The sequence below is a fragment of the Dipteris shenzhenensis genome, chromosome 24 (assembly GCF_047967505.1).
Source record: "Dipteris shenzhenensis isolate YYH24624 ecotype China chromosome 24, Dip_SZ_1.0, whole genome shotgun sequence".
Classification (NCBI taxonomy): Eukaryota; Viridiplantae; Streptophyta; class Polypodiopsida; order Gleicheniales; family Dipteridaceae; genus Dipteris; species Dipteris shenzhenensis.
Genome location: NC_141619.1, coordinates 26049257 through 26063404, shown reverse-complemented (window position 1 = coordinate 26063404; position 14148 = coordinate 26049257). Strand labels below are relative to the sequence as shown.

At 40.7% G+C, this 14148-nt stretch overlaps 1 protein-coding gene across 1 annotated transcript; it reads left to right on the top strand.

The window, feature by feature from the left end:
* The first annotated feature begins 11751 nt into the window (after positions 1-11751).
* LOC147886423 (7-deoxyloganetin glucosyltransferase-like) lies at positions 11752-13372 on the top strand. Its single transcript, XM_087395243.1, has 2 exons — positions 11752-12345; positions 12435-13372. The coding sequence occupies exons 1-2, from the start codon at positions 11835-11837 to the stop codon at positions 13370-13372; spliced, it is 1449 nt and encodes a 482-aa protein (XP_087251369.1). The 5' UTR covers positions 11752-11834.
* Positions 13373-14148: the final 776 nt, after the last annotated feature.

Below are 14148 nucleotides of genomic sequence, written 5' to 3'. Positions count from 1 at the left end.
ATCTACTTTGGTAGAGGAGACATGCGTGTACTTGGGTACATAGATCCAGACTATGCAGGGCATGTGGATACACTTCTAGTTATGTGTTCACCTTTGCAGGTGGTGCAGTGTGTGGATGTCTCGTCCACAGAAGTGTGTTGCTTTGTCTACCACAGAGGCTGAGTATGTTGCAGCCACAGAGGGTTGCAAGGAGGCTATATGGCTTCATCGACTAGTGGGAGATTCGGGGATTCATACAGGTGTACCGACATTGCATAGTGATTCCATGAGTGCTATTCAGCTATCACACAATCCGGTCTTTCATGCAAGGACCAAACACATTGAGGTCAGGTACCATTTCATCAGGGAGGTACTTGAGGACAAGCGCATAGAGCTTGTCAAGGTTCATACGGATGATAACCCTGCAGATATGCTGATGAAGAGTCTACCTAGTCAGCGATTTGAGTATTGTCGTGTATTGATGGGCATTGGATAGTATGCTCCTTGGTTGTTCTCCCTTAAAGGCACATTGTCCTTTAAGTGGGAGGTTGTGGGGGTTAAAGGTCACTGTGCCTTTACCCCGGTTATGTACAATACTCAAACACATATATAAATGAATGAAAAAGAAGATTAGGGTGTTCTGCACCCACCAAAACTTGTGTGGCTCTCTGTTTCTCTCTCTCCCTCTTCCGTTATTGCTTTTGTTGAGAGCACTCTCAGTTATGGAATGATTGCTGGAAGTTTGGATGAGTGGTTCTTCCAGAACTAGCACCTTAGGGTTTGAGTGAGCCGAGTACTTGTGACCACTCAAAGAAGGAAAAAGAAAAAGAAAAAGAAAAATATAAGGGGTAATTTATAAGGAAGAAGGTGTTAGTAGGGGTTGATGTAAGATCCTAGTAGTGTTAGTGTTAGTAGAGTAAGTAAAGTGCATTCTCATGCTCCTCTTAAGTCCCATGTGGGACTTCTAATGGATTCTCATCAGACTATGTCTTTGGCATGCGTGTTTGAACATCCGAAGTTGTGCATGTCATTGTGTCTTGCTTCGCTACAGTGAAGTTCCTTTAAAACCCATTTTGTGGATTATATTTCATTGAGGGCTTTGCTTGGAAGTATTTAAGCCCAATCCTTTATTTGTCTGAGTCATCAAATCAAGAGGAGTCTGATAATACACCATACAAACCCCTAAAATGAGGACTATGGCTGAAGAGGTTTATAGAAAGGGGATTCTACGAAATCTAAGCTAGAACTGAAAGAAAAGAAAAATAAAGAAACGAGGATAAGTAGAAGTTAGATAGTTAATGGTGATGTTAGTAAAGGAATGTGAAAAAAGCTTTGAGGGTCACAAGAAACTCATCCAAACCCATATTGGTGTAATCACGTTCACCCTAGAGTTGAATGCATCCTCGAGAGCTGCTTGTGGAGAACCACTTGTTGTCCCATGTGTGAACTCAAATCCAAGACCCTAATGACTTAGACATAAGTCAGTGCCCTGTTCTATTTTGTTGGCTCTACTGATGGGATTTGTTCTTGATGTTGATTGGTGTATTGAGTTTTTGTAGTGTTTGTAGCTTATCTTCCCAACCAAGGAGCCCTTGGGCTGATGTAGTTGTGATTTGCTGAGGACCTGAAGAGGACTGATCGCCTATTTTCACCTAGGACTTCCACATGTGAGCAAAGACGTAGGACTTCCACATGTTATAACTTTATTGCTCGTTATGGGCACACGTAGACCTAGCACTTGGAAATGAGTTCCTATTCACTTAAATGGCCTTAGTACCTACGAGTAGAAGGTGAGTGCAGTGACATATTGACCAATTGTGACCCAGAACTAGCAAGAACATCATTTTGTAGACCACCAGAGGAATATGAATTGTATAGCTATTCAGGACCTCCTATAAGTCAGATAATCACTTCGAAGGAGAGTCACTAAGACATCACTGGAGATCTTTGTTGGTGACAAGTTGTCATCTTGTTAGCAGCAGCAACATTGCTTGAAGTTCTTTGAGATCCTTGACTACAACCGTAGGTTCTTGTGGAGCTACTCCAAACACCGATTTCATTAATTTTGGACTTTTTCTGTTGTTTTTGGATGAAGCCCAAAAATCCTTCCCAAATGAAAAGTTTACTTTGTGAAAATATCCTTCCCAAATCAAAATTTTACTTTCTGAAAATATTCTTCCCAAATCAAAAGTTCACTTTGTGGCACTATCATATTCACATAAAAATATTGTTTTTTCAATCTATACTTTTGCACCAACATGCAAGAATTTGAAATAATCCTATATTAGAAATTCTAGCTATATCTAAGTTATTTGTTAATTTAATTATTTTTAATATTTTTCCTTGACATGATAAATTTATAAATCCATGAAAGGAGACTTAAATATTTCATGAAAATAACATTGTCACTCGCAATATGCACAAAATTTTTAAAACTTTTAATAAATAGAAAAAAGACATGATGCCATAAGACCCAAGTTTTGTATTGAACCAAAGAGGTATAATAGTAATTATAGCTATTATTATATGATTACATTGAGAGACGTTGCTCTCAACTAGAGTCTTTATATCCAAAATGATATAGATTGAACATATGTTTACAATTTAAATTGTTGCTCTTAAAGAGCCTCAATTCGTGCCATCTACATAATTTGACTCCCCATTGTCTTATTGCTCAATGTCACGACAGTCCCTTGCCAGGTGCCATCTGCATAATTTGACTCCCACTTGTCTTGCCAAGCCTTGCCCCTTGGGTGCATTGACTCCCCATTGTCTTATTGCTCAATGCGATAGTCCCTTGCCAGGTGCCATCTGCATTAACTCCCTATTGTCTTGCCAAGCCTTGACCCTTGGGTGACATGCAATGCAAAATACAAGTGCCATCTGCATTAACTCCCACAAGTTGTCTTGCCAAGCCTTGCCCCTTGGGTGCATTGACTCCCCATTGTCTTATTGCTCAATGTGATAGTCCCTTGCCAGGTGCCATCTGCATTAACTCCCTATTGTCTTGGCAAGCCTTGACCCTTGGGTGACATCCAGTGCATATTTTGACTCTCATTTGACATAGGAGGTGATGACTCTGATTATAATTGTCTTGGATTGGCTTCTTGCCTAGTACCCAAATAAAATCCTTCAATGGACTTCAATACAAAGCTTTAATCATGGACATTCTTCATTTGCACTGTCTCCTTCTACTTCCTCCATGGCGAGCATCCTTAAAAATTCGTGTATATACAAAATAGTTTGCTGTGGTATTTTTATTTTTCCTTCTACCTCATATCCCATGCGCTTCTACCTCATATCCCATGCACCATTACAAAACTTACCAGGAAGGGAGAAGCTTATAGATGGGAGGAGCAGCAGTAGCGAGCAGAAGGATTTTGTTTTATTGAATAAGATATTAGTTGTGGCACCAATTCTTAAACCACCTAACTTGAAGTTACCATTTCATATTTTTGTCAATGCTTTGGATGTGGCCATCGATGCAGTGTTAATATAGAAATTTGTTAAAGGGTGGTTTCATCCCATATATTATGCCAATAGAAGATTGGAAAAAGCAGAGAAAATTTATGGTGTTACTCATAGGGAGGCATTGGGAATGGTTTATGCTCTCAAAAAATTCAGACACTATTTATTTGGAAATAAAGTGATCTTACATGTGTCCATCGTCAAGTTGGTTCAGTTATTTGGTAAACAAGCCACAATTGTCTAGAAGGCTAGCTAGAAGGATATTACTCCTCCAAGAATATGATTATTATGACATTGTTCGGTAATCAGCATGTTGTTGCAAAATCTTATTGAAGCCAATTGATGAATGCTGAGGCACCTTTGGGAATTCAGAATGATTTCTCTAATGCACATTTGTTTTCTGTCAACCTAAATGGTGGGCAAGATTGTTATAATAAAATGCTTCTTTTTTTTATGGAAGGGATGGTACCTCAATGACTGTCAAGAGATCAGAGGAAGGAATTTGTGTTGTAGAGTAGACCATTTTTTATGATAGTTGGAATTTTGTATAGGAGGGGTATTGATCAGATTATCCAAAGATGTGTGCTAGATCATGACAGGAAAGCAGTCCTAATGGAAGAACATGTTGGAAAGGAAAAAAAAATATTGCAGGTAGGTTTGTGGTGGCCTACAGTGTTGAAGATGCTCATTAATTTGCTAAAACATGCTTACCATGTCAAAGAGATGGTAGGCCAACAGATGTAGATCGGATGCCACATCAGCCTATCTTACCTTTGGGCCCATTCTAGAAATGGGGACTCAATTTCATGGGTCCACAAAAACTGCAGAGACCAGGGATTGAAAGAGAGGGATTGGATGCATCAGAGATTTGAGGCACCTCTCATTTGTTGGTTTTCGTTTGCTCCCCTGCAGCTTTTAGTTGTGCTAGTAAGCATTCGCTCCACCATTTGTAGTACCCTCTCCACTCTGTAAATGCACCGTCAAAGGCTACTTTCTTCATCAATTGCACCACTTCATTGTCATGAATCGATATTGTTTTCATGATCCCCCCAAATGCAATCGCTTCTATCGACCCTGCTTCAGCCTTCACCTTGTGCACCATGGGCATCCACACTCGCAACAGTAAACAGCGTACAGAATTGCTCAATACTAGTCTCCCATCCTTCACTTTCTCAAGTATCCCCATGATGATGCTGTGCAGATCATTCATTAGGATGGTGAGATGAGTGCAATGGGGAGCACCTTCCGTTCAAGCACAACACCAAAATCTTGGCAGCTAGCAATCGCTTCCACGAGTTCTTTAATTACCTTCGGCTAAATATACTAGCAATAAGTATATTTTGGCACCCACTAACTACTGCACGAAGTGGGTAGAGGAAATCGATTTGTGAGATAATGCAGCAGCTAGCACAGCTAAGTTTATTTATCACAATATCATAACCAGGTTTGGTTGTCCAATAGAGAGAGTTTTTTATCAAGGGGTTCATTTCATGAACAAAGTTATGAAACAGTTAACACACTCACACACACATGATTGTGCATAAGAACTCAACTACATACTATCCACAGGCCAAGGGCCAAGCTGAGAATTCCAATAAAACATTCAAGAAGATTGTAAGAAGAACAGTTTCAGAAAATCAAATTGATTGGGACCAGAAACTACATTCAACATTGTGGGCATTTTGTACATCCTATAAGGTAACTACTGGAATGAAACCATTTCATCTTGTTTATGGATGCGAAGTAGTAGTCCAAATGGATTTTATCGTGCCTAGTCTCCAAAAAGTAGCTGAGAATAGATTGTCTCTAAAGGAATCAATTAATCATAGGATTCGGCAATTGTTGAAGCTGGAGGGAGACAGGATGGTGAGTTCCTATATTTCAAATGTGATTCAAAAGAGAAGGCAAGCTTGGATAAACAGGAATATTAGGTTTAAAGTGTTTCAAAAAGGAGATCTAGTGTTGATGTTTAATTCTAAGTTAGGTCCTCATCCAAGAAAACTTAAGTTGAGATATGATGGTCCTTACAAAATTATGGAGGTGTTGGGAGAAGGAACATTTAGATTGGAGGATCTATATGGCAATACAGTTTTGAAACTGGGAATGGTTATAGGTTAAACCCATATCATGCACCAACATTGTCCATAAATGCTATGGGAAGCGAATCAGTACTTGAAGCTATAATGGTAATGGTATATGTAGTGGCTACTTACCAAATCGGAAGGGAGTTTTTTGAATGTATGAAGTTCTAAAAATCCAAAAAGTTCGAGTGCGAAATTATGAAGGATGTTCCGAAGATCCAAAATTCCAAAGTTCAATGTCTGTAGGTCCATACTCTGAGAGATATCTCAAGCATGCGAGAGGAATGACACCTTGTGAAAATCAAAATTGTTGTATGCATTGATAATCATGAAGTGCGTAATAATAGTTTTTTTGTGGAGGGTGTAATTGTCTATGCCAAGGTCCAGAGTGTTCTATTCCAAAGGATTCAATCATTTCAATCGCCACACCCACTGCCTCCGACATGTCCATATAAAGGATTAGTTCAGTGGCAGTTCGCATGTCTCGGGGGGGTCACTCATCATATGTAACCCTATCACGTGAGTTCAACAGAAGGATATTTTTTATTTCTAAAATTTACAGAAATAAATATACATAAGGGACTATCTAAAATAGTTTTGAGAAAAATTTACAGATTTGTATAGAAAAGGGGTAGATTTTATTAATGAAAAATTTACAGATAAGGGATTTTAGAAATAGGCCTTGAACGCACGTGGTATAGAGGGTTTATACATAGTGACCCCCCCGAGTCGCATGTTTGGCATTGCACTCTTCTAGCCGTTTCTAGTTCCAGCTTACTGAAGCTTTTCCAAGAACTTTCGCTTGTTGTTCTCTATGTTGGAGGATGTCCTTGGCACATAGTTGCTCAAGGTGCAGAGATTTCATCATCGTGTCCTGAGCTTCATTTACTTTCAGCCGTAGCCAACAGAGAGATGGGTAGCAAACCAGCAGGTGCATCGGCTCGTCGAAGTAAGAGACTTCAAAGGGAGATAAAGTCACCCGTAGTGGAAGCTCATGACCTTTCATAAGATTCGGCCACTGAGTCGGATCCATTGGTGAAAAAGCAATAAATCAGTGACAGTCCACCGGTATTCCAAGAAAAAAAGGTGTCTCTAGATTTGGGATTACATAAGAAATGGTTTTAAAATATTAAGTTATATGATTTCACATGTCTACCCTAGGTATTGTGGAAGGATAACTCGGATGTTCTCTGTCAATTTCAAGTATTACAACAAACGGGAGGAGAAATTGCTATGGGAGTGAAAATCACACCAGATTTAGTTGTGAGTGTGTTTTGTTCGCCCTATTATTCAGAGGAGGTTCAATTTGATAGATGTTCAAATGAGATCATGATGGCCGATCTTCGAAATCCAGTTTCATCCAAAAAATTATATATGATTAGTTAAGTACGAGATCCAATCAGAAAGCAACAGTTGGGTTGATTTGTAGAGAGGGTTGTGTTACTAGTGCATAATGATTATATGGCCAAAGAAAATTATGCTTACTTGTTAGCTGCAGGACAAGGGGAAAAGGTATCGTGGGCGATGCTAGTGTACAAAAAGCTAATGCAAGAGATATCAAGGACACAATCCCGGACTTCGAATCAATTTTCCAACGGTAGCAACTTGTGCAGTTTCAACAAAGGCAACAAATGGTATCAGCACCAGTTCATCCTACTAACACAACATAATTTTTTCCTAAGATATTGTCTGTGCATGTATCAGAGGATCTAGTAGCAAAGAAGACAAGTGCAAGAACCAGTCTCGGGGGGTGCACTACTAAGAAATTCTAGGTATCATGTGCATTCAAGGGGCATTTAAAAAACCCCCTCAACTAAAATTTATACTCCAATAAAACCACCCCTCTTTGCTCATGAACTAACGGATTTTTTTCAAAATTTGAATTGAAAAACCCATCTTGTTACTATAAGCCTGTTAAATGTTTTCCAAAAGTGGGATTACAATACCCCTCCTTTTAAATGCACGTGGTACACTAAAATTTTCATAGGTGAACCCCCCGAGGAACCAGTCATGAGTTCCAATAGAGTTCATGGCAAGAGGAAGAGGTGCAGACAGAGGAGATGATGCAAGCTTTAAAGACTATTCAAGACTTGACTGATGCGGAGGATGAAAAGCCGAAAGATCAACAATACATTGATATTGATACTGGTACAGAAAAGCCAGATCTTGTTACAGAAGAACCAAAGACTATTATAGAAAGTTTAGGAGAACAGGTTACGCCAATGCAAGATGAAAATCATGGACATGATCATGAACATGATCCATTAGTTTCTTTGCTAGTAGAAAGAGATGTGAAACTTGATGAATCAGATGTTTAAGTGGGTTCAGGTCGCAATAATTTTTTATGGACAAAAATAATTGTACCACCAGGTGTGCCAGTGTGGACAAATACTACTTGGATACTCGATTGTGGGCTATATGTATTTTCAAAGTAATAGAAAGCATATGCAAAACCTTAGTAGGATGGTTATAAGCAACTGCTTCTGAAACTTGTATGCTAGTAGTTAGAATTGTCATATAAATGAGATGGCAATTCTCTGTTCTATGTTGTTGATTCAAAAGTTCATAAGTTCTAAATGAGGAAGCATTCTCATATGCAGATCCCTATTTTGTCTAGTTTTTGACTTTGTTTCCTATATGATGTACTGAGTTTACAATAGTAATGAAATGGATACCAACTAGTATTACTCATTATGATCTTTACTTGTTCTGAATTTGGAATTGAAATGTCAGTTGTCGAAAGTTCTTACTGTACTTTCAATGGTACCCTGTATATTTCAATAGGTAGTTTTTTTGAATATGTCTCTACCTGTTACACATCAGAATCGGGATTCCAGAATCCAAGTGGATTCTAGAACCCCAAATTCCATTGACGAAAAAAAGGTTTTTTGTTGACAGACTGAGATTTTCGTCCATGGATAAAAATTTATGGTAGAAAATAAAGCATATTTTTGTAATTCTAAGTCAAGGGTGTATTATACATCACATAGTCATGCATGAATTACTAGTAGCTCTTAAAATATTGGATCTTGTCATTGATTTGGTTTTTTTTTAATTTGACATGAAAGGCAAAACCCACCTTTAAACTAGCAATATGTACATTTTTAAAAAAAGTTCAGAAGTATACTTAGTTTGCAAAAGTTATGAAATTAGTTCTATACCTTTTCAAAAGCATGGCAAATACACAATTTCTTACAACCACAATTGTAGCCTTATGTAAAATAAACTCAATTTTAGTCTCATGATTTTTAACAACCACAATTGTACTCTCATGCAAAAGGGGTAAAAGGAAAGTTTAAAGAAATACATGAAAATTAATGAAAAAATAACAAAAAAATTTAGCAGAAAGAAGGGAGAGGGAGGTTTTGATAAGAGTTAAAATGTTGAGTAATAAGACAAAAATTATTTTAGCTTACTAAAATAAGGGAAACAACTGAGGTCCACGAGGAGAACAATGCTCAAATGGGTATGGGTACTACCTCTTGGTATATTGGGAAGCATACATATGTTACATATACATAGTATTTGCTAGTCTAATTTAAACTTATAGCTTATAAGTTTTTGTGACATGACTTTTTGGCTCTGCTAAGGTTCTATGGCCGATAGTACACTATTTTTTCACTAATTAGGGCCGATGATGTCCTTTTGCTTTTGGTCAACCTGATCCACATAAGAAATTGGTTAGCAAATAGTGCCTTGTTAAGAGTTATATTCGTAGGCATTTAAGTGGCATCTCAACCACTCTTATGTTGGTTAAGAGCAAGCTCCTCCACTTAAGAAAGTGGTTTGTGAATAATGTCATGACATCAAGATTTGATTGTTTTTAAAGCATTCGTGTGGCATCTCCACTACTCTTGCCTTTATTAAAAGGAAGCAAGGCAAGTGCCTTATTTTTATAAAAACAAAGACCATCCAACTCTCCACTATAGCAATGCGGCTCTAAGGGGCTTATGTCATGGGAGGGATATGCTTTAGAGAAGTGCTCCCTTTTCTAGATGTTATTATGTGAGAAGGTGAATGGGGATTTAAATCAATACCTAAATTTCGATGTCACTCGGGTGTTTCTTTGTTAGTAACCAATGCTTGGAAATTCTCGTTGCAAAATGAAAAAGGAGGAATCGACAAATGTTATATAATATCATGTTTTTTTATGATGATAGGACAAAGCTTGTCAATAGAAAAAGAAGGAAATTTAGGCATTGATTCATGTTTTTAAGATGTATTTGTTCTTTTCTAGGGTATAGGGAGTTGGTCATTTTGGGTTAAAGTGAAATTTGGGTTGTGAGAATTGAGTTGGATGGTAGGATTCAGAGATTCTCTGGTTAGTAAATGTCTTTCATAAGTTGTCTTTTAGAAGTTGGAAATAATCTTCATGGTTGCTAGCCTTGTTGCATGCAATGTGGGCCCAGGGCAGTACACCCTCATGTGTTGGCCAGCTTGTATAATGGGGTCTTTTTGGACATCATCTTGTCTTAAATTAGAAGTTGGAAATAATCTTCATGGTTGCTAGCCTCGCTGCATGCAATGTGGACCAAGGGCAGTACACCCTCATGTGTTGGCCAGCTTTTATAATGGGGTCTTTTTTAAGGGATGACCTCTCTCCTAATGAAAGTCTGCTTCGCTCTTTCTCTCCCAAAAAAAGAAAACAAGGGAAAAAAGATGAATAACATTCATTAGGCCTACCTTGTAAATGTGAGAAAATTTTAAAGGATTCCCCTAACGTCAGAAATAGTTAGAGGAAACTGTTATTTTATTTTTTCCCGATGGATGGACGAAATAAAATCTCACAAAGATTAGGCCTACCTTGTAAATGTGAGAAAATTTTAAAGGATTCCCCTAACGTCAGAAATAGTTAGAGGAAACTGTTATTTTATTTTTTCCCGATGGATGGACGAAATAAAATCTCACAAAGATAATTTTAAATGAACCCCCCTAAAACCTTCCCTCAAGGTCCCTAGGGCATGGGGAAAAAAAGACGTGTTTGAAACATTTAAGGGATTCCCCTAACGTAAGAAATAGTTAGAGGAAACCACTATTTTAAATTTTCTGGATGGAAATAAAATCTCAATAAAAATAATTTTAGCTTTCAAATGAACCCTACTAAAACCTTCCCTCAAAGGTAGGGCAAGAGAAACAAAAAGATGTGTTTGTTGTTTGGAGGAAGCTGTGTTTGTTTCGAGGAGGAAGCTGAGGTCAGGGTTGCAGCAATGACGACGTAGGATGTATTTATTTTGAGGTCTTCCTTGTCCTCCCAATGGGGATTTAGATGTACTTGGTCGCTTGATGCAGGATGTACTTATTTTGAGGTCTTCCTTGTGGACCCAAATTCTTCCAATGGGGATGAGGTGGGTGAAGCAAGCCGTCAGAAGGGTTGAAGAGATATTTACTTTTCGAGGTCTTCCTTTGGGGTCTTCCGTCTCCGATATAAATACATTGGGGTTGAAGAGAGTTTTCTTTTTTGACCTTTACGTAGTAGTGAAAGTCTTCTTTCTCCTGTAGTACTAAGCGGGCAAGCAATGGGGTGGGAGCAGCTTGCAGCTGTCCACTCACATTTGCCAATCTGCGCCGGTGCCTGCGATGTGGGAGTGTGTGGGCGAGTGAGTGGACGACTGTCTCTGCACCCATATGCGGTCTTCCTTTACTTTGGCCGCCATGATGCGCACACAAGAAGTAGGCTCTCGAACAGGCTTAAACTCCTCCGGCGGCGACGATGGCAAACCTCGTTGCTCAACAGAGATGATGCCGAAACCCTTGCGGCAACAGAGACCAAAGCTCAAGAAGGATGTTCACTCGATTTCTCGCTGGATTTCGCTCGATTTCGAGCAGGATTACGCTCGATTCATCGCTGAAACAAGCTAAAATTCCCGCGAGAACAATGCCGAGAAGAAATGCAACCGAAACACCAATGATTGCAACAAAAACACAGCAGCAGCCACAGACAACAATGACCACGACTGCCCTTAAACCCTACCTTTAAAGTTTTCACCCTTAAACCCTACCTTATTAAACCCTAATCCCCCTTAATCTCGTAACCCTAAAAAAAACCACCTTGCACATAGAATTTGGCCGCCATGATGCGCACACAAAAACTCAAGTGGACTAGGTCTTCCTTCTCCTTCTCCTACCGATATTCCTGCTCACATACATATGTCGAGTGGACTACTGTCTCTGCACCCATATGCGGTCTTCCTTTACTTTGTGTTGAGGCCTTCCTAGTGTTGTTGCGATACCTCCATTCCTGCTCACACACACGGATCACCTCCAGTGGACTAGCTACTGTCTCTGCTCCCATACACAAAGCCAACAATGGCGGAGACCTCTGCCTGTTATGATAATACCAGTCGACCGCACGCCATTTGCTTGCCATGCCCTGCTCAAGGCCACATCAATAGTCTCATGAACCTCGCCACAGCTCTCGCATCCTCTCATGGCTTCTCCATCACCTTCATCTACTTCCAACAATCCTACCTAGACGCTCAGCGCAAACACCTCCTCGACCACCTCCACCCTTCCATCCGCATCCAAGTCCTCCCTGATGGCCTCACCTCCGACCTATCCCATGACCTCTCCCTCTTCTTCCAAGCCCTCCCCGCCATGCACACCAGCTTCCGAAACTTCCTCCACGAGTATCTTGCCTCCCCCGATCACCATCCGCCCATCTCTTGCATCATCTCCGACACTTTCGTGCCTTGGGCTCAGGATGTCGCCAACTCCTTTGGAATCCCCCGAGTCGACTTCTGGACTTGCACCGCCGCCTGCTACCTCATGTTCCTCCACATTCCTCACCTCATTTCCAAGGGGTTTCTTCCCCTCAAAGGTAAACAAACCTCTTGCGTGCTTTGGGCTTGTGCTGATTCAAGCTTCATGTTGGGCATTTTTCTCACCCATTTGTTGTGGATTCTGCAGCCCCGATCGCCAACTGGAGTGGAGAAGGGGAGGCTTTGATCGACTTCATACCTGGACTCCCACCGTTTCCAATCACGGAAATGCCTCGCGAGTGTATCGTCGAAGACCTCTCAAGCCCCTTTATCGAGTTCTTCCTTGCAACTTTCGCTCCTGTGCGGGAGGCGCACACTATCCTTATTCATTCGCTTTACGAGCTAGAACGCGACGCATTCGACGCCTTGCGTGCAGACGGTATCGAAGCCTACTCGGTTGGTCCATTGTTAGGCTTCGACCCCGTCCCCAAGCATGATTCAGGCGCTCTAGTAACAAAGCCGGCTTCCGTACAAGAAGATTGTTTGACCTGGCTGGACTCCCAGGCCATTTCGTCCGTCATATATGTTGCCTTCGGCTCACTTGCGTTCTTGTCTCTTGAGGAAACCGTGGAGCTAGCGCACGGCCTGGAGCAAAGCGGACAAGCGTTCCTATGGGTGATTCGTTCCGATTCCAGAACAGGTGGTTTGTCGCAGATTCTACCTGAAGGCTTTCTCGAGAGAACGAAGGAAAGGGGTCTCATAATCTCGTGGGCACCGCAGCCAGCGGTGTTGGCGCATCCGTCGGTGGGGGGGTTCTTGACTCACTGTGGATGGAATTCAACGGTGGAGAGTCTATGGAGCGGGGTACCGCTAGTGGGATGTCCGAGGCTGGCAGAGCAGAAGTCGAATATGAGGAGTATTGCGAAAGAGTGGAAAATTGGGTTAAGGTTGGAGACGAAGCCCGACGGCACGTTCACGAGGGAGGCTGTGAAAGCAGCGGTGGAAACGCTGATGCAAGGGGAGGAGGGTGAGGAGGTGAGGAGCAAAGCCAAGGAGCTAAGCAAAATTGCAAGGAGGACTATTAGTGCTGGTGGATTATCTTATTCCAATCTAGGTAAGTTCGCCCACAACATGAAATGTCCTTGAATTCCATGCAAAAAGATTCCGTTACTAATAAATAAGTTCACAGGTTTCATATTGCCTTTTTAATATAATAGTGCCCCCCCCCCCCCCCCCAAAACAACACACAATGGAGAAGGGGAATCCCCTCATTTGGCCCCCACCTGGAAGAGCTTGACTAAAACGGCCCTTACCAACCAAAAGGTCTCCTTCATAGACCATGGGGCCTCCTCCACGTGTTTGTCATTAACGCTTTCATGTTTAACATATTGTCCTCTTGTGTAACCAGCACCACCCAATGGCACCCATTGCTTCTCTCCCATGGGCGGGCACCAGGCGATATTATTATTATATTCTTGTATTAGGAAGATTATTGGGCCATTAAGGACATTGTATACATAATGATTTATCATTTTTCCAATAAACCTTTAGATGTGAATCGTGATATGAAAACATTTCCCTTGATTTTGGGATACTCTCCATAGGTCTCTTGATGCAATGCACTAGGTATTACAAATTTACCATTTCTTCATCTCTACCTTTATGAATGCACCCACACATAGGTTAAGTCTCCACATCATTGAGAATGTGGATTACGAGGTACAAAATATTAAGAACATGGGCCATCTCCTCTTTTCTTTTTCTCTCATCAAAAGCATTTCTTCAGTGTTGCTCAAACTCGAAAAGCAGACTACCGTCAATTGGTGGGTTGGAGGTGCTGGGTTGTCTTCTCATATCTAGAGCTTGCTAAGCTTATGCATTGGAGACGTGTGTCTTTTGCATGGAAGGGGGGATGAGATCTC